The sequence below is a fragment of the Oxyura jamaicensis genome, chromosome 24 (genome assembly GCF_011077185.1).
Source record: "Oxyura jamaicensis isolate SHBP4307 breed ruddy duck chromosome 24, BPBGC_Ojam_1.0, whole genome shotgun sequence".
Classification (NCBI taxonomy): domain Eukaryota; kingdom Metazoa; phylum Chordata; class Aves; order Anseriformes; family Anatidae; genus Oxyura; species Oxyura jamaicensis.
The window spans coordinates 469456-493723 of record NC_048916.1 but is presented as its reverse complement, the minus strand read 5'-3'; the positions used below and the strand labels follow the sequence as shown (position 1 = coordinate 493723).

The 24268-nt window shown below is 53.8% G+C and overlaps 1 protein-coding gene and 1 long non-coding RNA gene across 3 annotated transcripts; one reads left to right on the top strand and one right to left on the bottom strand.

Moving 5' to 3' along the window:
- Positions 1-265: 265 nt before the first annotated feature.
- On the bottom strand, positions 266-24268 carry DCPS (decapping enzyme, scavenger). 2 transcript variants are annotated; one of them, XM_035346038.1, is made up of 6 exons: positions 24083-24268; positions 23749-23917; positions 13957-14102; positions 7446-7559; positions 2739-2849; positions 266-718 (listed from the first exon to the last, which is right to left on the bottom strand). In XM_035346038.1, the coding sequence occupies exons 1-6, from the start codon at positions 24251-24253 to the stop codon at positions 452-454; spliced, it is 978 nt and encodes a 325-aa protein (XP_035201929.1). In that variant the 5' UTR covers positions 24254-24268; the 3' UTR covers positions 266-451. The 2 variants fall into 2 exon arrangements, with proteins under 2 accessions (XP_035201929.1, XP_035201930.1); XM_035346039.1 differs by lacking the exon at positions 2739-2849.
- Positions 16323-16704, top strand: LOC118177954. The gene is made up of 2 exons (XR_004755986.1): positions 16323-16437; positions 16577-16704. It is a non-coding gene; the product is annotated as an uncharacterized LOC118177954 (long non-coding RNA).

The following is a 24268-nucleotide window of genomic DNA, read 5'->3' as shown; positions in this document are numbered from 1 at the left end:
ATAAAGCCCTCCCAGCCCTGGGAAAGCTGAAATCCTGTTCCCGGGGGTGAGCCCACAGGAGAGAAGCGAAGCCTTCCGAGGACAGTGGCCTTCCTTGGAACCACCTCTGTTTTTTTCACCAGTCCCACATTTGCTGGCCAGTCTTCTGGGTGGAGAAGATGGATGTGTGCAGACCCTCCTGCCCAACTCCCTCCGCTCCTTCCTGCAGTCCTGGAGGAGCCCAGGCCGCTGCTTCGTGTTTGGTAGAAACACCACACCAACAGGGTTACTCAATCAAGGTTTTAATTGACATAAGCAGAAGGAACAGTTTCCATAGCAATGGGCTGTCGGCCCCAATTTGTACAAAACCCAAGTATAAAAAGAAAGCAACAAAACCCTTTAAAAAAAAAAGACACAACACATTTATTGGGATAAAAAGATACAAAAGCAACTCCGCATTGGCTCTGCCAGTTCACACTCTTCCTGCTTCTTGGAATTTCTTAAGCAGAGGTTCATCAGCCCGCAGGGCAAAGGTCAGGGCCCGTTTCTGGTAGTACGCCGAGTCCAGCACCAGGTTGTCGATCACGTCTGCCAGGAGATGGGCTCTCTCCACGGAGCTGCCCGGGGCGTCATAGCCCAGGGCAGTGAAATGCACGTGCAGGTGGTAGTAGGAGGGCTGGTAATGCAGGTAGATTCGCAGCTGGGATCCAGGCACACCAAAGCGCTTTGCTATGGCTTCCTGAGGAGAAAAACAGGTGAGGAAGGGCAACGTGCAGGGATGGCATGGGTGACTGAGAGCAGGTGGGAATAAAGACCCCAAAGGGATGGAAAGGAGAGCCCCCGGGTGCCATAAATAAGGAGAGCAAGGCAGAGAGTTACCAGCCAAACTCCCTGGCTGGTAATGAGTCTGCAGAAGGACTGAAATGGGTGGAGAAGGTTCAGGCAGTGAAAACATCAAAGGAAGCTGTTAAATAAACACCCTGCCAAGAGGGGAGCCCCGCTCACACGCCCTGCTGTCTGACAGCCTGGAGCAGGGGGGCCTGAGGAAAGACAAAAAGGAGCAATTTCTGCTTCCTCCATCCTCACCATCAAGAGAGAGAGGGAAATTCGGGAGGGCAGAGCTCTTCTCTGCCAGCCCTCATCCTGCAGCTGCCCCACTTCTCCGTCCCGTCTCTCTGCTCTCGCTGTTTTCCATTCCTCCCTTATCTCTTCAGCTCGCTCAGCAAGTTACAGGATCCCGTTACCAGCCAGCGTAATTAAAGCTATAAACAGCAACAGCAAACTCCAACACACCAGCTTGGTTTGCTGCTCAGCACACTGCAATCCCCTGGCTAATCTCTTAATTAATCTCTGTTTTCCCCAGTGCAATTAGTTTCCAAATTTCGAACGCAGTGAAGGGAAGAGGAGCTATCACACACCGATCTATACGGCCCATTAGCAAGCCTGCCCTGGTGTTGGGCTGGAAAAGTCACCAGCCAGAGAAAATCGTGGAGAGGTCCGAAGGGAAGCTGTTAGCACAGGGGGACAAGCTCAGCTCTTGAAGCGTGCCGCAGGCAGAGCGATATCCAGCACCCCGAGAGGGGAGAGGTGAGGTGCTCACTGCCCACGTTAGGCAGTCCCAGTTCCAGGGCAGGCAGTGGTCAGACTTCGTTCCCAGCCTGGCTGCCAAAAGGAAGAGGGTGTTTTCTTCCTAAAGAAGAGCAAGACTTTGCTCCCAAGGGACGGGCGGTCTCCCAGACACATCCACCACCTCTCCAGCCCCTTCCAGAAAAATGTTTCCTTCTCCACCCCAGCCACACCTTCACCACACCTGCACGCGAGCCCAGAGACGTAGCAGCGTGAGGCCAAAGGCAGCAATGTGAGGACAGCACCGTTCTCGAGCTATGGAGGACTCAGCACCAGGCGGTGACGTACAAACAGATCTCTGGTGGCTGCAGGAGGAAAGAAAAGCCCCCAGGATCTCCAGAAAGAGATGCGGGGAGGGCAGCACGGCCAGGCTCGGCAGGGCAGTGCGGGGAGGGGTTTCCCACAGCAACAGACCCTTGTAAGGCGAACAGAGAGCGCATCGCCCACAGGGCAGGCTCTGCTCTGGTCTCAGGAAGGGAAAGAGGCAAGGGAGGCATTCACACCTCCCCCCCACCATCTCCCATGAGAGGGGCTAAATCGAGGAGGAAAGGAAACCAGAAAATGCTTCCCATGGCCCTGCGGAGACTGGCTGCTTTGCTAGGCACCGAGCCCTGGTCAGCGCCTGGAGCAGCCCAGGACGCTTGTAACGAATCTGGCCTCAAGGGCACGGAAGTCAGAGCACGAAGCAGGATTTAAAGCGCCCTCTTTTCATTAGTGCTCCATCCCCACCTCAGCACTTCCCGGGGAGACCTGTCGGCCTGCCACCGCGGCACAGCGTGTCCCCCCCTCGGGCGGTCACCCAGCACAGCACGCCAGCAGCTGCAGGAGGCAGCAGCGTCTCCGGGCACCCCTCCGCTCCCCACGGCTGCTGCAGGCGGCAACGCCGCACAGGGCAGCAGCTGCGAGGCAAGGCACTGTCACCTGCTGACGGATGGCCCCTGGCAGGCGCAGGGCTCACACTGCAGCAAAATAACGTGAAGGACCTCGGGAGGGAAACGCCAGCATCTCTCAGCTGCTGTTCTGCACGCAGCAGGCGGTTCCTTGCCAGGGCTGGGCTCGCAGCCACCCCGACTGCCGGGGAATTCGGGCAGGGACCAGAGCAGTGCAGCAGCATCCACTGCCCTTGCACTCACCTTGCCTTCCTGCAGGATGTTCTTCAGCAGAGGCAGGTGCTCCCCTGTGAGGTCCCGAAGAGACTTCACATCCCGGCGCTGAATGAGGGCGATCAAGTAGAGGTCGTCCAGCTGCGGACAGAGACAGAGGATGCTGATGAGGCCGACAACGGAACGAGCAGCGGAGACTTGAGCACGTTGGCCCTGACACACTGACCTGAGCCTCCTACGCTGTGTCACAACACAGGCACACACGTGTGCTTACTACCTGCTGTCTTATTTAACCAACATAAAGCTGGGTGGAATCCTAGCTGAGAACCCCCGTACGAGACGCGTTCACCCACAAACCCCCTTTTTTTTTTTTTAATAACCCTTTCTGGACAAATTGTTTTTTTTCAGCTGTTGGAACAGTAACAACCAGAAGACGAGAGCTTTCTCCCAGACAATAAACATGATCACAAATATCTTCTCAGTTTTAAAGGCAGATCAAGCAAACTTTTTCTACTGTAAGCACAGCACTTGCAGTCACTGGGCTTTATTTCACTGCTCCAAGATTACAACAGTCGCCGAGCCTCCTCTACCCTTTGCTTCCCCACATTTCAGACTTGACAAGCACTGCCACCTTCCACGGAAATAACCCGCTTCTAGCACCTCCTCGAGCATTTCAAAAGCACTTCTCCCAGTACGCAGCAAGACTGAAGACCCCTGCACGGGGCAGGAGAGGCACTGGGTCCGTGCGGGGCTGCGGCCGCCCGAGGCATGGAGGCAGCGCTGAGCGCAGCCTTTTGCAGAGCAGGCGGGTGGCTTACCCCCGCGCCCCGGCGAGGATTTACGCTGCATTCCAGCGGCCAGCACTGTGAGTGTAGATTTTTCCAAATGAAAAGCTTCCTATATTTCCTCTGCACAAACAGCGGGCCACTTTCCAGTCGCTCCCGTTCTATAAATAACCGTTTTCAGGATCTGATCATCCACCTGACAGCCCCGCCGAGTGAAATACGCCGCTCAGCAGCTCTCAGCCGGACCTTTGGCACCTCCGAGAGCACGTCCCGAATTAAATGTTTAAGAGAACACAGGGTCGTGGATCACTCTATGTCAAGAATAAATAACAGTCAAACGCTCGGTCAGATCATTGTGTGGCATTGCTGCGCTGGGGATAATAAACACGGAGATGAAGTCCCTTTTATAGGGATCTGACCGTGCAGAGAGGCAGAGGCAGCCAGGAGGACACGACACGGGCTCACACACTGCTGTTAACAGAGATGCTCTGTAGCAACGTCCGCAGTTGCACGTCACCCACACCTGGATCTACCTGTGCTCTCTGTGCTGTGTCCTGGCAAGCCGTTGCCCGAGGATACATCTTCAACTGCCTCTATTTCCGAAACTGAATCCTCCTGGTAAACAACCCCTCTCTGCAGCATTTAATCCCTGTCTCCTTCGGTTTACTTAGCGGTTTTCTAACGACATAAACACAAAAGCAAAGGGCTGAGATATCCAAGACCCAGCAGATCTTTTCAGGGTTATAAGAAACCCATCTGGCTCTTCAGAAACAGATGTTTATGCCAAAAGATGCTTGCAGAACCCTGCCTTGGGACTCTTGAAATACAAAGCTTTTATTTGCACTCAGCCAACAAAGCAATTCTCAGGGTTTGATTTGATTCTCAGAGCAGCCCTGTGCACAGCTCCAAAAAGATGGCGTATCAAGTTCGTCTTCTTCAAACCAGAGCTGGCTCACAGGAGAAAAGCAAACATCCCCTCTCCTTAGAGCAACATCTGTACGTTACTGTTTGAAACAAATAAGCCTGTTGCTAAAAAGGCCCTCAATGATGTAATGCACGGCACCATTTCAGGCAACGCCTCAGGGCTCCTGCGGGTTTGAGAAGAAGAAAAAAGCTAGAGGGATCTAAAACCGGCCTTCCAGCCGCATGTTTAACAAGAACTTGATTCCTCTGCACAGGCCAAGCTGTCAAACTGCTGCTGCAGTCTTTTTTAGGTGTCAGCTTACCCATGCTAAGCATGGCCGGCTGATCCTGGCCAGCCGCCCGCTAGCCTGCTGCTCGACGGTGGACAGAGGCACCGCGAGGCTCCGAGGAGGAGGAGGTTGAGGCAGCCGAGGAAGCCTGTCCTGCAGCCCACCGCCGCGGGCAGGAACCGGGCAGGAAGGGACGCTCCAGCTTGGAGCACTCACAGGACCCCGCCAGGCAAGGCTGGCCCTGCAGGCGGGGCTGAACCCACACTCGCAGGCATCGGCAAGGGCAAATGCTGCGCTCCAAAGCAGCAAAAAAAAGATCCAAGAAAACTCAAAGTGCTACCAAGGACCGACAGGCAGACCAGCAGCAGCCGTTCCAGCTTGCGGCAGGTCAGCAGCAAGTGGGAAGACTTCAGAACACAAAGAGGAAACCTTCCTGCCATCCATCAGCCTGAAATAACTCCAGGTGAATCTGCAGGTTTTGCAGGCAGAGCACAAGGCGACACTATCGGACAGAATTCTAAGCCCGTGCTCTGGGGAGGTTCGGAGAGTCCTGCTGGGAGCCCCATCTCGCTTCCCTAATTTAATTTGGTAGCCTACGGCTGTGAGCCGCTGCCGGCAGAGCGTGCTGATGAGATGAGTCGAAACTGGAACGTCCGAGGGCTTTGAAGAGCAGCTGCAGGGATGAGATCTGTTCTGACAGGTCCCACGTTTAATCTAATACATTAGGACTTGAGACACGTTGGACCCGAACACATTCAGTGTCTGTCAGAGTACAATTTATTTATGCCGATGACTAAATTAAAAGCCGTACCCTCTTTGCTGAGCGCACATCCAACTTCCTGCAAGGCAGGAAAAACAGTCCTAGTCTTTCTAACGACAGCCTCACCAAACACGAGCCATGCATGTACCCTGCTCATCACAAAAGGCCAGGCTGCACACAAAAGCCTGTACGAAGAGCTCACAAATAAGACTTCTCTTACTCCGCAGCTTCTCCTCCTTAAGGAACTCCCCTGCTGCAGAAACATTTTTCTCAAATTAAAATCATTTGTATGCGGCTAACAGCAAGCTCAGCAGTTCACCGGCCCGTTTGCATTTTCCAGGCGTGGGATGTCGAGCCTGCCTGTGAGCACCGACATCCAGCCCCGCTTGTTTGGTGGGATCCAACGGGAGGATGGAAGGAACCGGTGCTCGCAGCAAACCTCGAGGCTACCAGGTTCAGCCGTGGCTTGGAGCTGCCCGCAGCCAAGAAGAAATATCTTGGCTCACAGACAGAAGTCAACACCCCTTGCTGGGACGCTCTCTCATCTGCCTGGGAAAGAGACATTCAGCACAAGGGGCTATAAATCCTGAAGGCCACAGATGTAGAAAATAAAGTCCAAGCCCTTCTCTCAGGGTAAAGAATCACGAAAATCATCCAGGCGCCTGCACCTCTATTTTTTAACACACAGAAAGCATCCAGCTATCAACAACTCCCATCACCTAGAAGAAAGTACCCACGTGTAACGCGCTGAACTCCCCGACACCTCCCCAGTCCTCCCCCAGAGCCTGGAGGAGTCGGGGCTCGAGGGCAGGCTCTGGGACTTGGCTCAGAGCGAGGAAAAGGACGGCACATTGCGGCAAATTAACTTTTTGGGATCACGAAGTATTGCTGTCACCACCCTGCGAGTAAAGACACTGAACGGCGTGAGCAAGGCTGCAAGCCTGCAGCGTGTCGCCTGCTTCGCACGCTGGAGGAACAGCTGGGAATTCAGGCTCAGTTACTCCGCAGCAACTTGGCAAGGGATTTTTGGAATAGCTGGTGTGTGGGGAATTCACCCTGTGTATGGACTACCCTGCAGTAACTTACGCGTCCTCACCTGGTCATTCCCCCGAGTAATTTAGCACCAGAGCAGAGATCGATTCCCATGCCTCCCAGCCTCCCCCCGACCCAGGCTCAGGACAGGAACACAGAATGGCACGGTGGGAACAGCTCACAAGCAGGACTATTTTTAGTTCCCATTTCTAAGTTTTCATCAAACGGTAACTCTCCCTCACTGCCACCTGCAGAAATGTTTTGAGGATCAGAAACATGAAGGACTTTCTGACTCCAGCGAGTCAACGGGCGCAGGCTTGGAGCCTTGCTTCTTTGAGCTTCGGGTATTTCATCTCCGCAGGCACGCCGTGGGCCTTGATGTCTCCAGGCCACGGAGGTACCGCAGGAACTGAGCCAGAGTCAAAGGAAATAATGAGCCACTCAATTTAGGATTATAGCCTGGGCTAAAACCTCTGAATCTCAACAAGTGGCCACTTCAGTGAGGGGTTAAGCAGCTGCTCATAAGCTAACAGCCATCTGTTTGATATCGTGTGCAGGAGAGTGAATTGGAACAACTGAAGGACGACAACACATCCGAGTGATTTAGGCCTAACATGTAGGCTTACAAAAACCCAAACAAATGAATTCATCGGGAACAAACAGGCATCTGGACTGAGGTTCAAACACATCATGACAATACTCAGGCCAATACAGGAAAGAGAAAGTGAAGCTAATAAATAAATCACTGAGCAAGAGTGAGGACAGTCTGTGTTGTGCAGTGTCCACATGTGATGAAAGGCCCTGAATCGCTGGCAGCATCACTGCTTAATGACAGCGTGAACAGGAAGGATACATTCCCCTACTAAAACTTTCATTAACGTGCTATTAGCAATACAAAAGGGGACACTTCCTCTGTATTACCTCTGAACAAGCAGCATCCCTTCAAAAACAAGAGTAGCAAACAAACCTGGTTTTGATTCCACTTAAAATCTGGAACTAGAACAAAGCCGTTGCGGGGATCTTGGTTTTCATGGATGATCCGATCAGCCTCAGCCTTCTTCTCCAGGATGTTATACACCCACTGAAAGAGAAACGTGATTTATAAACCAGCAGAGAAAATAGACTCAGGCACATTTAACCCAAGCTCATGGATTAGTTTGTGTTTACTGCAAGTAGAATATAAAAAAAATAAAATAAAATAAAACCAACAACTTGATTTTAAGACCAAATAAATGCCTGGCCAACAACATTTGTAGTTAATTATCCATAAAAAAATCCAGCAAACTCCAAGCAATTATGAGCACTTCAGTTAAAAGATACCCCCCTGACCCCACCGCATGGCATTACACTGCTGGCTAGCTAAATTATTCAGGGATTTCTGTTTTCCTCTCAAGCATTAAGAATTGGCCACAGCTGGAGATGAGGTATTGAACAGGGATGGTTTAGTCCAGTATAAAAATTGTTACATTTGCCTGTAAGAGGATTTGGAGATGATTCTTCCCAACAGGATCGAGTCCAGTATCCTCCAGCCAGACCTGGCTGTTTGGCCAGAGCCTGAGCGTGCACAAGGTCCCAGATCGGGTCCTTGGTCTGAGGTGCCCAACGCTCAGGCTCCAACCCCAAGCTCTAGCGCGGAACAAATTTGTATTAAATGGGAACACTCACACACAGAACTTATTGTCTGCTACTCGGACAGCCCGTTTTCTTCCATAACCAAAAATGGTTTTAAATGTTTTTAAGCGAGCCTGACTCCAGCCACACAGGCTGACTCAGCTGGCTAAGTGCTCAGCTCTCCAGCCAGCACACCGTGCTGCCGCCTTTCCTGCTACACGAACGTCTGCAATGCCACCTCCATGAGCTCTTCCTGCAGCTTTTGCCAAATTACCGTCTTGCTTGTCATTAGCACCTTTGATTAATAGGTTGTCTGTAACAGGAACAGCCTTCTGAAAAGGAAGCCAGGCTCACTGCTTGCTAGGGCATTGAGCAAGCTCGGGCAGCACAAGCTTCCTCCTTCCAGCAATGAAGGCGAAGAAACCTTACCTCGGGGCAGCCTGACTCAGCACCCAGAAGGAAATACGCAGCCAAGGGCTCCAACCTGGCTGGCTTAACCCCAGCAAGCCGAGAGCAGAGCCCGGCGCAGACCCCAGAGGCTAGGTCTCTCCCTTGCCACTGGGACACGTGCCCACACGTTTGCTTCTCCGTTTGGGGAGACAGCTGCAGACCACTGCAAGCACAAAGACCCCTGAGGGGCAGCAGCTCTCCTCTTCCGCGCTCCCCATCTGGCAGCAAACAGGCCCGAGCACTCAGATAGAGCAGGCTCCTCACCAGCATGAGCAACGCCACTCCTGGAGCATGCCAGGCCCTAGCGAGATCGACAGAGGCTGAAGTCAGCTCGTCTGGGGCTCAGCAGATGTCTCTCGCGGCATTGCATGCAGCTCTGGACCTGTTTACACCTTTTACCTCCCACGCTGTGCTGAAACCTTTACAACTAGCTCTGGAAAGGAAACTCAGCTGATTTTTCCATTCGGAAAGGAAGCAGCACATTGCTTGCAAGCCTGAGGTTGGATACAGCTCCTGCTGCTGGCAGCTAGCACTCTCTGGGTGAATACGAAAGGCCTGTGTTTTCTTGGGCAAGGCATGTCTCTTGGTTTCCTGACTGATTAGAAAACAGCTTGCCGCTCTTCTGTCTCTATATTTAAAGCTTTGATCTCCAGATTGCTGGTACTCCTTGCTCTGGTTATCCCCCCCCCATTCCTCTGCAGCTCCAGTGGGGCTGCTGGGAAGGAGAACAGAAAGAAGGACATGGGACCTCAGAGCCCACGGAGAAATACTTCCCCCTGCAGCAGAACCTTCAGAGCAAAGCACCATCCAGAGACAAGTTTCTGCTATGAAATGGAAGAGGACAGGAATAAAAGGCAAAGTAAGATGAGCAGAAAGCATCTTTATATCTAGAAGATTTCTTTTCCTGCTAACAAGCTGCCCACCTGCTCTAAACATCACCTGCCAAATGAAGAGTTTTACGGAGAGCACTGTGACTTGGTTTCCTCTAATTGCTAACAGTCTTGGGGTCTTACTGAAGGCTTCCAACATGAACCAGGTCTCTAGAAGATAGGGCAAGATGGTGGAAAATGGCTAGGCTTTGAAAGCTGAAGTTAGTTTGAAACACCAATTGTTCCTCCCCCAGTCAGTCTCTGAAGAAAGAAATCCTAACTGAGACAACTAGGTTGTAGAATGAGCACCCCCAGTTGTTTTAGTGTTAGGGAGTGTTTAGGACATGGACAGACGTCTAAACCAGATGCAACACTCATCACCACCACGCTCATCTTCCCATCGAGCTCAGGTACAGAACATTTCTGTTACCCCAGGCGGGTACAGAAGAACGGAGCCGTTGCCAGTCTTGCAGACACACCAAGCGAGCTGGGTCAGTGGCTGCTGTGCACGCCAGATGCTCAGGATAAAAGACAGCTCTTTTGGGAACTGTCAGGAGTTTAATTAATCTAATCAAAACTTAGGATCATTGTGAACTGACCTGAATACATCTCCTTAGGGACAAGCGAACCTTTCCTCCCTTGATCCTTCTTTTTCCCTGCTTAAATTTCTGGTCTTTTCTCCCTAGCAATAACATCCTAGAGAAATTCAGATCCTCAAAGGGATTTTGGAAAGCATGTCACAAGATCACTGTGCTTTGTGACCCTAGAAGAAAAGCAGGGCAGGAAACTCTGCAGGAAATCAAAGTTTGCCATTTACTTTTTCACGCCTCCTCTTTTGAGGAAGTGCCAAGCTATCAGTACCTTAATAAGCTCACTGATCAGATGAGCTGAATTTTACACCAGTGTTTCCTCATGTGACCAGCAGGGATCAGCTGGCTGCTCTTGCTGTTTCCAGCACAAGCCTGGGGAGGACAACACATGTCCAGAAGCTGGGACCACAATAAAACTATTATGCTGAAAGTATCCACGCTTTGCATTCTCCAGGCAGAAAACAGAGCCTCCTCTGTAATCCTCCAGTACTTCTCTCACCCTTCATATTTCCTCTGCCTCTTTTCAAAACCACTTAAAGACAAGAAACTGCATTTCCAAATGACAGAGGTCAAGGACTGATGGTCACACCGTGCTGACCGAGATCTCTCAGCACAGCTAAGGCAGCTGCTCCCAGTGGTAACCAGGAGCATGTTTCCACGCACCTACCCAGCACAGAAACCAGCTCACAAGCACCTGGTGGAATGGGCAGAGAGAGAGCTCAAGAAACCTCTGAAGGCTGCCGCTACATCAGGGAACTTCACAGCCTGCAGAGCAAAGGCATGGAGAAGACATTTGTGCAAGTTGCTATCGGGTGCAAACGGACTCTCCTGTTTCTCCAGCTAAGAAATGCCTCCTGTACATCACTGGTGTTGCAGTCTGACTGCTGCAAGAAAGCTGAACAATGGAGCAAAAAAAAAGCGAGCAGTGAGGAGCAATTGAGTGCACGCTGCAGTTTGCAAGGTGCCTCCTGGCACTAGATGCAGAAAGCAAGATTCACGGTCATCTGCAAGTGATTAGGGAACAGACATCACAACAGCGAACCCCGTTAGCTGTTCTGCTGCTGTTCAGGAGAGCAGAACAAAGGTGTAGGGAGAGGATACCCAAGGCCTGGTGTTTGGCTTTCGTTTGAAATAAAGGAGTTTATTTTTAATGGATGGCCTCAGCAGACCCTCACCTGCAGTCAGCTGGAGAGGGCACACGCTTCCCTCCTCAGTGAGTTGCAGCATCACAGGGGGGAGGACGCAGAAGCCACTGTCTGGCTTTAAAAGCTGGTCAGGTTGCTTCCTGGTTTCCCTTTCACGGCAGTGGCTGCACAGATTAGATACATAAGCAATCAGTTTCTTTTAATGCACTGAAAAAGCAGTAATCAATTACGCAGTAAGCCCCGCATTACAGGCTGCACAGGCTGGCACGAATTGGTCCCTACAGACTTGTGTTCCTGCTAAAGACAAAAGATGAGGTAGGGAGAGGAGTGGTCAAAAAGCAGGTAAAAGAAGAAACAAGTCCATTTCCACTGCCTGGGGTGAGAAACAGACTGAAATTCAGCTTCTCCCCATGGAATACGGACCAGAGGACTGAAAGGCTGAGTATCTGCATGCAAAGCACTACAAGCGAGTTGTGATGCAGGAAACCAGGCACGGCCTCAGTCTTCACATTTCCACCACACCCAAGAGACACGTGAAAGGCCCAGCAAACAGCACCAGCACCCACGGAACCACCTTTGGAGAAGGAACAACACAGAAAGCCTCCAGAAACCCTGAGAAACACACTTCAGATACGCCTCCAAGGGAAACGTTTTTCTCTAATGGCAGAAATGCCACAGAGCAGGAGAGCCAGACTGGAGGAGCCTAGGGGAAAGAGTCTGCTTTAGCATTGCTGAGCTTACCCAAAAGGTCAGGCTGCCTCAAGGAAGTATGACAGAGGGTATGACAGAAGAGAGGGTGAAGTACTGGGGAGCTGACAATCTACAGAAGGTGCAGCCAAGAGGGAGATGGGGGCAGAGCACCCCTGATCCATGTCGGTAAAAACCGCTGCCTCGGGCTTCCAGAGGGCAGACTGAGCTGTGCAGGACGCTGGTAGGGAGGGCCCTTGGGAGTCAGTCCTGAAGGGCAGAGGGAACCAGGAAGGCTCATGAAGGAAGTCTCCAAGGTGCAGGATCAGGCTGACCCCACGTGCCGTAAGATGAGCCAGTGGGGAAGAAGACCAGTGTGGCCGAATGGGGGACTTCTGCTGAGTGTCCGGGAGAAAAGAGAGTTTATGCCTGGTGGAAGGAAGGGGCAGGCAGCTCGGGGAGAGTACAAGGAAGATGCTGGCATATTCAGGGAAAAATCAGAAAGGCAAGAGCCCAGCATGAGCTCAACCTGGCCACTGTGGTAGAAGACAGCAAAAAATGTTTTATAAATACATTAACAGTAAGAGGAGGACTGAGGAGAATCTCCATCCTTTACTGGATGTGGTGGGGAACATGACTACTGAGGACAAGGAGAAGGCTGAGGTTCTTAATGCTTACTTCACAATTATCTTTAATGGTCAGTGCAGTTATCCTCGGGGTACTCAGCCTCCTCTGGAAGTCTGGGATGTGGAGCAGAATAAACCCCCCAAGCCCAGCCAGCACAGGTTCACGAAAGGCAAGTCCTGCATGACCAACCTCATCTCCTTCTATGACTGGCGACCCACCTGGTGGATGAGGGAAAGGCTGCTGATGTAGTCTGCCCAGACTTCAGCAAGGCCTTTGACACTGTCTCCCACAGTATTCTGGAGAAGCTGGCAGCCCATTGTTTGGACAGGCACACGCTTTGCTGGGTTAAAAACTGGCTGGATGGCCAGGCACAGAGAGTGCTGGTGAACGGAGTGAAATCCAGCTGGTGTCTGCTCACCAGGGGTGTTCCCCAGGGGTGGGTGTTGGGGCCTGTCCTCGTTAATATCTTTATTGATGACTTGGATGAGGGAATTGAGGGCACCCTCAGTAAGTCCGCACACAACACCAAGTTGGGGGGAAGTGTGGACCTGCTGGAGGGTAGGAAGGCCCTGCAGAGGGACCTGGGCAGGACGGGTCGATGGGCAGAGGCCAAGGGATGAGGTTCAACATGGCCGAGTGCCGGGTCCTGCACTTTGGCCACAACAACCCCATGCAGCGCCACAGGCTGGGGGCAGAGTAACTCAAAAGCTGTGGAGAGGAAAAGGAGACGGGGGTGATGACTGATGCTGGCCTGAACGTGAGCCACCAGTGTGCCCCGGGGGGCAAGAAGGCCAACGGCCTCCTGGCTTGTACCAGGAATAGTGCAGCCAGCAGGAGCAGGGAGGTGATCTTGGAGGTCTTTTCCAACCTTAATGATTCTACAATTGTAGGAAATTCTTTACTCAGAGAGAGGATAGGTATTGCAACAGGCTGCCCAGAGAAGCTGTGGATGCCCCATCCCTGGAAGTGCTCAAGGCCAGGCTGGATGGGGCTTTGAGCAGCCTGGTCTGGTGGGAGGTGTCCCTGCCCATGGGGGTTGGAACTGGGTGATCTTTAAGGCCCCATCCAACCCAAAACATTCTATGACTGTATGGGCTTCTAAGGAGATGTTTGACAGCCCAGTATGTTAAAGAGGGAGGCCAAAGACAGCCAGGGCCCTGCCCCTGTCCCTAAGCCTCCTGCGAATGTCAAGCTTTGCAGAGTCTGTTGACTTCAAGGCACGTTTTCAGCTCTGGATTGGCCAGAGCAATTGGAGACTGCAGCATGCCATAACCAAAAAAAAAAAAAACCACGGGTTGAGAACTAAGCTTTTTTTCTCCTGCCCCCAATTCCCACCACCCAAACCCATTCCAGTACCAGCACAGCTGGAACCCACCTTGTTGAAGCTGTCAAATGGTGTTTGACACACCATCGCCTGAAACACCTCTTCCTTCAGACTCCTCCATCTCTGCAGAGGGATGCAGAGCCACAGTAACCTGGGGAAGCAGCAGTGCCCCTACCTGGATGCTGAAGCTCTGGGACTGGATGAAGGGCAGCGTTATGTTCTTGTAATCCTCCCAGCTTTCACGGATGAGGTGCACTTCTTGGCGGAGATATTTCTGAAGGTGTTTCTCAGTGGCGGGGTACACCACTGTGGTTTTTATCTCTAGAAATAAACATTTTTACCGAGTTATAATCACAGATGAAAGCCAAGTTACTCCCTTTAGTTCCTGATAAATCCTTTCCCCCCCCCCCTCTAATAAATGCCACTCTAACACATTTCAAAAAGATACCATTAAAATAGCAGGGGGCAGCTGACACAGAAGGCAGGCAAGTACTTGAACCTGCAGGGCTCCTTCTGCTCTAAAGCAGAGGAGGTTGGTACAGCTGCAGACAAGGAGCAGAAGCAGACAGCACAGCCAGAGCCTGTATTTCCAGTTCAGGTGGAAGGGCACTCTGCGCGAAAAGGTTTTTCCCACGCTCACTTTTCAGACGTATCAGCAGCATCAGCACAGATCTGGGGCTCCCAGGGAAGAGTTTATGTGCAGTCAACTAGGGCAGAAACAGCGCACAACAACACTACCCAGGGCATTTTCCTCATTCTTAAATCTGAAGCTAATCAGATGTTATCAAGCAAGCACTCTGCAACTTTCTCCAGCCACCAAAGCAGACACCAGGTGAGCTGCACGCAGCAAGGCTGTGCCAGGGGCTGGCACGAGGAGCTGCCAGGCTTGGGAACACCGGGACAGCCGCCATCCCCAGGGACCGCCTCGGGAAAGCCACCAGCAGGGACAGGGGAGCTGAGGCTGCGGGAAGATGGAGCTGAGCCTGCTCTGGATCCGGCCCATGTAACGCCAGCACGCCTGCCTGCGCTGCCTCAGCTCAGCCGCAGTCAGAGAAACCAGCTTCCAGCCCACCCTACGCGCTTGCAGTCGGCTGGAAAATGGGGAGAGGGAACTGGACACAGCCAGAAGTGTTGGCGGAGGAGAGGACCCACACCGCGGGTCGCAGGCGCTTTCCAGATGAAGCCAGGAGCCTCCTGAGGTCTTTGGGAAGCTCAGGCGCGGCGAGCGGGCCACCAGGAGAGCGAAGCAGCTGGCCAAGCCTCCTGAGCCATCTGGAGACACACCAGCGTGCTTGGAAGCGGCAGCTGAAAGCCAGACTTGGGGAGACGGCGGCGTGGCCGTGCGCAGACTGGAAGGTGGTTGAACTACCCAAGCATTAGAGAGCTGCTCTCCTGGGGGAGCCCGAAACCCACTTTGTTCCCCTACTTCCATCCCGCTGCAACTGCCTCGAGCAGGGTTTGTCTCAGGGCTGCAGCACCAATCCAAAACACCAAAGCTGAGGTGCCGGCAGTCAATTCCTTGTCAGCCCCCAACTCCTGCCCCTAATGGAGACAGGGACAGACCCCAGCAATGTCAGGGAGCGGGGCCTTGCAGCCCCGGAGCAGACCCACTCCTACCTTTCCAAGAGTTTTGTTCTTTAGTTTGTCTGTAGCTTCATTCCAGCTGCCCAAATTCCCGCAGAGGGAGACTGCTAGAGCTGCTTTCTGATTGCAAACAGACTTGAAGCAGCTCAGCTCCCCAGCCAGCTCCAAGATGATGCAGCCTCATTTTACAGGAGTTGAGGAGCCAAAACTCTATTTGACACAGCTTGGAGGGTCCTTCTGAGCACATGCATGCTGTGTTTGAGAGCACAGCACGGCTGTCTGCTTCTAGGGAACAAGGTTAGGAGTTTCTTCCATTTGGGTAACAAAAAGCTCTGAAGCAGAAAAAAACAGGACAGGCACCTCATCAGCCCCTCGTGAATTCAAGCAGCAGAGCAGGTGGGACAGCAGCACGACCCTCTGGGAGTGCAGTAGAAGGGATGCAGGAAGAGAGAAGTAGGAGAAATAGACGCTTCTGCCATGACGAGCGATCACACCCTGACCCCAGCCAGCCCCCAGCACCCTGTCCTGCTCCACTGCATCCAGCTTCGGCTACAAGGCTCACAGCAGCCTGCTGCCCCCATGTCCTGAAAGCGTCCTCCATTCATAATGCAAAACGTAACGCGGAGAGGGTCATTCATCTCCTCTGAAAGCTTCTTTCAGCTGTGGAGCTAGGGACAGCTTTGTACTTCTCGCGAGCAGCCGTATGATACCCAGGCCGTCCTCTCTGCCCCGCAGGCAAGGCTCTTCGCTAGCCCATGCCCTACGCCAAGCGCGACTTGTGGGAACAAAACCTCTTTGTGCACGGTGACTGGCAGCATTCATTCGGCACAGAGCTCAGCTCGCAGCGTCTCTCCGGAGGAAGGAGACCCTGATCACTTCCTGGGATCACGCGGACAAGATAAGGGCTGGCACCGCTCCTTTTCCAGAGCTCCCGGCCATGAGGGTGCTCAGCCCCGAGGACACATCTGGAGCAAACCATGTCTGATTAACGCGGCCAGATGAGCTCAGGGAAGAGGCCTAGATGATTCACTTCATTCCCCTGCACCAGCTGACCAGCAAAGAGCACCGAGCTGTTGAACAAAAGGAAAACAATTTCTGTTTGCCTTGAGATTAAAACTCGGAGGTGTGCCTTCCGTGACATTACACAGCGAGGTGCGCTCCTGCACCCCGACCCGGCGGCTCTGACCTTGGCAGCGGTAAGTCTCACGCAGGGCAGCAGAACTGGAAAATTCCCCTCCTGGCCCGAGGTGGGATGCGCGATACAGCCTGCCACAGCACCAACCGGGGCCTCCACCTTCCCAGCCAACGGAAAGCTGGCATCGAATTTAATGCTGGAAGGTGAGAAACACCTCCCGTCTCGCAACAAAACCGGGGCAGCAATCAGAGCTGCGTGAAGCAAGGGGCAGGAGCCCTGCTATTTATAGCGAGCCGGCCCCAGCTCCCAGCTTGTGCCCAAGCTCTGTGATGGCTTTTGCTGCTGTCAGAAAGACCGCGGGCTGCGCACCACCCAGCAAGCCCCTCACCAGGACACCAGGCAGTTGTGCCTCGAGCTTTATACACGTATCTGTGTTAGCCAGACACTGAATATAAATATCCATTTGCTCTCGAAGCCAGGATCAGGGTGGAATCTTTTCTGTTTTCTGGTTTCTGTTTTTTTAAGGTCAGCGCTGCACAAGCTGGGAGACTCTGCCTTTTCATTTCATGCCAAGCCCAGCTTAATGAAATCCACAGGAAAATGCTGGTAACATGAAATATGAAAATGCAAACCACAAGGGCAGTCTGGTCTGATTCCCACCATACACATGTTCAAACAAGGTTGTTTTCCAGGACTCGATTAGCACTTCTAGTGGGATGATGTAATAGCAGAAGACAAGGCTGCAGCTCCTCCACTCCTCACTTCAAAAAGACAAAAAAAAAAAAAAGCACTGGGGGAAAAACAGAAAGGCAAGAGATAAAATGCCAAGATCGGCCTTCAGCTGAAGCTTCCACAAGCTAGTTTTCTATCCCAAAACAAGGCAAGAGCACGGAAGTCCAGCGAAGCAACCCACGCTGGGGCCGGTGACAAACGCAACATGTGCGCCTGCACCGTCACAGCGCCGCAGAGCCGCCAGGCAGGGATCGCAGAGCAGGGATCGCAGAGCATCTCCCCAGCGTCCTGCAGGGAACAGGCCCTGCTGCCTCCCAGGCCGGGGGCGGCCCCTCTTGGTGGAGACAGCCACTTACTGCACTTTAAAACATAATGCAAGATCAGAGAAACCCTTGACGCACAGCTGTGGTGGAGCAGCAGATGTTTTGAAAAGAAGAGAGGGAAGAGATTGCGGTTCATTAATGATTATTTCCCTTCTAGAGGTCTCATCAACCCTGAAGCGCCCCAAGACTGCTGATTAACATAAATGCCTAAGGCCAGAGAAGCTGCCTGAAAGATGTTCAGAGCCTGACTTTCATTAGGAGCCCAGGCACTCGCGTTCAGGATGCGAATGCTGCAGCCCCGCTCAGCCACACAAAGCACCCAGGCTGCCGATGCCAGCGAGACCACGCTCACTGGCTGCTAAATCTTTCCATTTGCGGGCGGCCAACCGCACTCGTGCTTCATTTTAAAAGCTGCCCTGCTCCTGACAGGCTCCACATGCATTAAAATACCACGTACGATGCCTTATGGGCACAAACTAGCCAGGAAATGGAGGGCAAAAAAAATCACTGGACACATCATGTGGTTTTTAGGTTGCTCCAGGGTCAGCGATTGTCTCTGCCTGCATCTGAGTCACGTCAGCGTGTTCCTGAACGCCAGCCCCAGGACTCCACAGAACGTCTGTGGCTTACTCTGGGAGGACTGCCTGGCAATTAGCTGGAGGTACCTAAAAAAAAGTTTTTAAAAAATAGAGGTCTAACTGCAGGAACCTGCATGAACACATGCCAGCGGTACTCCAGTGGTACAGAACAGCCGTTTGGGCAGCTCCCCCTACAAAGGGGGTGTTTGAGGGAATACTCCGTGCTTTTGGCTCCTCGGCCACGAGAAAATGAAGCTCAGACCGACTAGAACCAAACAACTTCTCCCCTCCCCTGCCAAAAAGGAGAGCAAAGCACAACCCAGCACACAAACAACAACAAAAAAAGAGCTAGCCAGCTCCATTTGGGAATCGTAACAGATAAAAGGGACTGCACAGAGCTGTTGCCAGAAGCAGAGGACAAAACACGTTGCCTCAGGTTCTCTGTGCCTTCAAAGCGAACCAGCTAAGCCAGCTGCATGGCTCAAGCTGTCCTGAGATTCACACCAGTGAAAACCGTGAGGAAGAGGTCAGGGAAACACGCTGAGATAATCTGTGCTCGTTTCTCTCATCTCACTCAAAAACCTCAGAGGCAGTATTAAAATGGGCCACTGTAATTTATTTTTTGGGTGTTCTGAATAAATGTAAGTGGCTGAGGAGTTGGGAGAAGCACGTGGGGCTGGAACAACTTGATTCTGTTTCTGGGCGGGGGGCACTTTTTTCTTCCCTTTGCTAGAAGGAAGCTGAGGTAGTGCTTGGCTTTACCATCTACACGAGGGAGGTGCCCAGCACCGGCAGCTGAAGGGAAGGTTGCATCTGCACTCCAGCAAGTTTTTCCTCTACTACTTTAACCCACCCCTGATCAGGTACCACCACGCTTCGTCACAGCCGCCTGGGGTTTCCATTACAGAACACAACAAAGGCGCTCACAGAGGCCACGGCTTTCAAGAGCTCACGTGGTCTCCAGGGCCAGCCCATGCCAGGGCACGCCAAGCGCGCTGCTAGGGACTGCCGCCAAGGTTGTCTGGCCTCTGCTTCTCATCCACGGGCGGAGGAGGACGTGGTGGGCTCTGGCTGCGGCAGTCACGGCGTGGGAAAGAGACAACTTCCAAGTCACCACCTCCTGAAAACTGGGGCAAAGCAGGGTAACAGCTCCCTCCACCTCCCGAACCAGCCCTCCCTTCTCTATCCCTTCTTCTGCACCCCCCTAACGCCCCTCTCCGGCCCAGGCACTGCCCCAGACCCCATTATTTACACCTCACGTGGGCAGCTCGCTCTGCTGGGCAAACACAGCCGCTGGAAGTGCTGCAGACTCCAGCGGGCGCAGACCTTCCCGGTGCAGCTCATGGAAGTTTCTCCAGCTCCTGCTGCCTGAAACCAGACACTTTCTGGGCTCAGGAATGCAGGAATATGTATCACTTCCTGCATGACCGAATAGTTTCCCCACTGCCTTCCACGCTCTTCCCTTTCTCCCCCAGTTTCTCCACCCTGCGTTGGAGAGCTGGAGCCGGGAGCGTCTCCCAGTACGTTCATTTTCAGGCTGTGAGCTGGTGAGCTTCGGTCTGCAGCACGGCGACAGGCTGTGCTTGTGAAAAGGCTACTGACAGGTAGCTGCACACCTGCCAGCCACAGCCGTGCATGGCAAACGGAGACTCCTTCCAGCACAGGGCTGCCAAGAGCCCTTGAATCACGCTAGGGCGGCTTCGGTGCCACGAAACGCGACATCCCCCGGCAGCCAGGCAAAACGGGGCCACGCCGCGCTGGAAAACACAGCCGCTCCTTCCCGAACAGATGTCAGCTGGGCAAACGCATCACCGGGAGCTGGACGCTGTTAGGGAACGTCTTGCTTAACCATCTAGCTTTTGCAATCGATCCTTTGGCACTGCTGTGAAAGCCTACTTCCCCTGCCCTCCCCGGCTGGTCACAGGGCTGTGGTTTCCTCTGCCAGCACTTCACACCTTCAGACATCAGCTGCCTGTTAAATTCAGGCAAGAGCAAGGGGCAGGGAAAGCATCACACTGATATTTAAGCACGGCAAGAGCTTAAGCAAGAGGTATATCCTTCCCTCGCCCTCCCTGTCAGTCAATGTTACGCGGTTTTGCAAACCCAGGGAAGCGTTCGCAGCCCGGCCCCACGGACACACACAGCTGACCTCCAAACAGCTGCCCTCAGCACCCACTGGCTAGCCTAAAACAAAGTTACAACACTTTCTTTTTCATGATTAGGCCAGATATGATAGAGGGCATCCCGCCGCTCCTGCCAACAACCTCACTGACAAATTATCTTCTCCTTAACGGGATGGGTTTGGGTCACACTTCAGATGAACACTGCCATCAAAGTGGTTTTCAAGCCTATTTCCCATTTTCCCACCAAGAGTCTGTCCCAGCAGCCAGTAAGCCTGGTGGGCAGAGCCAGCTGAGGATGAGGGCCTGTTCCTGCATGTACACAAGCTCTGTCTCCACACGCCCCCCAGCCAGGACCCCCTCTGGCACGCTCTCAGCCCCAGAAAGCTCGTCCGCAAGCTGTGGCTGCCGCACACCAGAATTCTGATTCCCAGGGCAGAGGGAGGGAAGCCTCTTGCTGGAGGCGACTTGCATCTTTTAGCCTGCCTCTTCCGTACCTTCCCCACAAAGCTGGGCCATGAAAAGAGGCTTGCCCGGCCTTGCAGGCTCTTTTACTTCCAAGACAAAACCAGCTTTCATCTCGCGGGGCTGGCGTTAGCTTTGGTCCCTGGACAAAACAGCACCTGAGTGGCTTAAACGACAACGCGGGAAAAGGGTGACGAAAAGACCCGCTGGCGGCTATCACGGAGCCCCGGCTGAGCGCGGAGCCTCCTGGGGTCTCTCAGCCACAAAAGCGACGTTGAGAAACGTGCTCTGACAAAGCGGGAGAGCTGGAGGCAGCTAACAGACACAGCTCCTCCCGCGAGCTGCTCTGTGCCATCGGCTTGCCCCGTTCCAGCCTGGGTGCAGACGTTTTCCAGCCACCTGCAGCTGTCTGGTGCTCGGTCCAGGCTGTAAGGGGGGCTTCCCCTCACCTTCGGAAAGGAAGGAGTTGAGTCCAGGGGCTTGGCTGCCCTCGACAGGGAAGCTGCAAAATCCCTGGGGCAAATTCCTGTTGTGCATGACACAGCGACCCAGGGCTTGTCAGGGGAACTGCGCGAGGCCGAAGTTTGACCTTTTTTGCAAGGCGCTGCGTTCAGTAGCAGCGCAAACCTGCAAACGCCAGGAGGTAAAACCCTAACAGCACAGCCAAGAGACCAAGTTAGACCCCAAGCTCGGTCTTGCTAGCTCTCCACACGATGCCCAGGGATTTCTCACAAGCCCTGGTAATGCGCACAGCCTTAGAGGAAATTCTTCACCCTTCGTTTTAAGGTTTATTAGCTTTACTCCTTGCGTCAACTCCCTTCCTGGGCCATGACTCAACTCAGAAGGGCAATTTCCTTCTCCCAAACCTGTTTCCTCCAGTGCTCAGTGTCCTGGGGTGCCAGCACAGCTGCCTGAGAGCATCTCAAGCGAGATACCTGCAAAAGCAACTCAACACAGCATCACAACACCCTGCGAGGAAGGGCCGGCCTCGCCATGGGGTCAGGAGCCAGACAACGGCACCTGCCCCCCCTGGCCAGGAGCCGCACACGCTGCTCCGGGACAGCCAGAGACACGCGGAGCCAGGCGCGGGGAAGCCTGGAGCAGTTTGAGCTGCCGCAGGGTTGGTTGTAAATCAAAGACCCCAGCTCCTTCAGCACCAGATTTCTTCCAAGGAAGAGCTAAGCCTTTTTTAATGTCAGCAGACAGGCCTCAAAATGCCAGTCGTGTTCATCATTCACCCTGCCTGCGTCTTCTCTGGTAACGACACGCTGGTGTAGGAAGCCGGGGAGATGGAGTGGCCGAGTGCGGAGCCCCGCGGGGCCAGCTGCACCAGGGAGCGGGAAGCAAGGATGCTCCGCGTTGTCTGGGGGCACGCTGCTCCCAAACCACGGCAGGCGCACCCCTGGTAACGCCTCTGCAAAACCTGCTTTTGAAAGGCAATTTTAAAGGTGATTTGAAAGACAAACTCCTGCCAGAGGATGCCACGGGCTTATTCCTTCTCACAGCCGGAGGAGCAGCAGCACAGTCACACACAAGCACAGCAGCAGGTTCGGCACGAAGAGCAGACAGCAAAGCTATGCAGGAAAGGGTCACAGCACAGGAGCATGGATCAGGAGGAGACGTCCGTTAAGCCAGGCACAGGAGGAAAGTGACTTTTACCAGGATGGCTGAAGGTTAACTCTCCCCAGCTACGTCGCACGGCTGCTGGCCCGGTATCGAGCTGTAACAGCACTTCTGCTGTCAGAGCAACAACGGAGTTGTGTAGCCCTGCAACAAGATAGCACAAGCAAGCCAAGAGCACCCAGTGCTCTCTGTAGGCTGCAGCAAGGTCCTGGCATTTCAGCGTTGCAATGCCACCTCGTGGGAGCTGCTGCCAGCCTTCAGCTCCACAGTCCTGCCAGTGGCCCAGGGCACTCCCAGTGGCCACCGCATCGCTGTGTCCTCCTGCCACTGGAAGGTTAAAGCCAAAACTTCCAACTTCAAGTTGAGAACATGAGCTTCCAAAGCCAGACAGTGCTTCCTCCTACCACAATGGAAGTTGCACTAAAAAAATCAGCATTTGGGAGAAGACACGTGCATTGTCCTGAAAATCTGCCTAGGGACCACAACAACTGCTTACTTTCGACTATCACTTTGATTAATTTTGACTACATTAAACCTGCCTGGTTATCATCACATTTACAACAGCATTGACACAGAGTTAATCACTGCACTTCCAGAATTAAAACAAACATCAGCATTAAATCTAAGCACCAGGACAGCCAAGAAAGCATGCCCCCCATCAGCAGCCGAAGGGTGCCGCAGCCACAGATTTTTGATGGTAATGAAAATCCATTTCACAGGCCAACACCTCCCCACGGTGTCTTCAACCTGCTCATCTGACCTCGCCATACTCGGCTGTTAATCAGGAATTTGTAACGCAGGGATGTGTGAAATCACCAGGGAGCAGCCTGAAAGGCAGAGACACACCAGGTGCCTGCCTGCACACGTCAGACACCGATGGCTACCAGCATTTAATTTCCCATCACGTTAGCTGCCTGTCCTTACAGGGCAACACTGGGCAATGAGAATACAGCACAGCAAATGACACCCTGGAATTAGAAGAGGCCAACACACGCGTTCTGCAGAGAATGTTTTCAAAGTAAACCTTATGGGGAGCGATGACAGCTAGTAGATTACCCGACACCTCAAACAGAACAGGCAACTTCCAGACACCCGAGGCCGCCTTCACCTTTACAGCGCGGCGCAGGGTGATGGCTGCAGGCAGTCGAAGAGCTGCCCACCTGTCGGCCCAGCTGTGGTGCCCAAAGCACCGGGAAACTCGGGGAGCACAAGCAGCAGCACGGGGGGAGCCACGCTCCCTCAGAGCACGGCTCGAGGCCCTCAGGAGATGCGGGGGCTGCTTGGCCAAGGGGTGCAGCGGCTGGCACCGGGCAGGGCACCAGGCAAGCCCCGGGTCCCCGCAGGACAGCAGGGAAGAGCTCGGGGGCCGAGCCCGGCCAGGGGCCCGCAGCACGGGGCCGCACTCACCGCTCAGCTCGGGGGGCGGGTAGAGGCGGTACGTGCTGTAGATGTCGTTGGACATCTGCAGCTCCAGCTTGGTGTGCTTCTTCAGCAGCTCCTCGATCTTCTCCTCCTGGAAGGGAGTCTTCTCCAGGATCAGCACAGCATCCGTGTCCTCTCCCGAGGGGCCGGTCACCTGGAGCGGACGGGAATCGGCACGGGGAGCTCCCCACAGCCCCGCGGGGACGCCTGGCGGCGAGCAGCCCCCCGGTACCGGCCCTAAGCCCCCTCCTGCCAGCTTAAAGCCGCTGCCCCGGCTCCTCCCGCCCCCGGCCCGGCCCGGCCCGGCCCGGCCCGCTACCTGGCCGTGCACGAAGGCCGCCTTCTCCCGCGCCGAGTCGCGCAGCAGCCGCCGCAGCCGCACGGAGCCCAGCGGGAACGGGGCGCCGGGGCCCGGCTCCGCGCCCGCCTCGGCCCCGGCCCCGGCCCCGGCCTCCGCCCGCCGCCGCTTCGGCTCTGGGCCCTCCGCCATGGCCGCCGCCGAGAT

Excerpts from the sequence above, each read along its gene's own strand:
- DCPS (XM_035346038.1), bottom strand. The coding sequence starts at position 24,253 with ATGGCGGAGGGCCCAGAGCCGAAGCGGCGGCGGGCGGAGGCCGGGGCC. Across the intron at positions 23,918-24,082 it reads CGGCCTTCGTGCACGGCCAG|GTGACCGGCCCCTCGGGAGA; the intron begins GTAGCGGGCCGG and ends CGTCCGCTCCAG. Across the intron at positions 2,850-7,445 it reads TTAAGTGGAATCAAAACCAG|CTGGACGACCTCTACTTGAT; the intron begins GTTTGTTTGCTA and ends CTCTGTCCGCAG.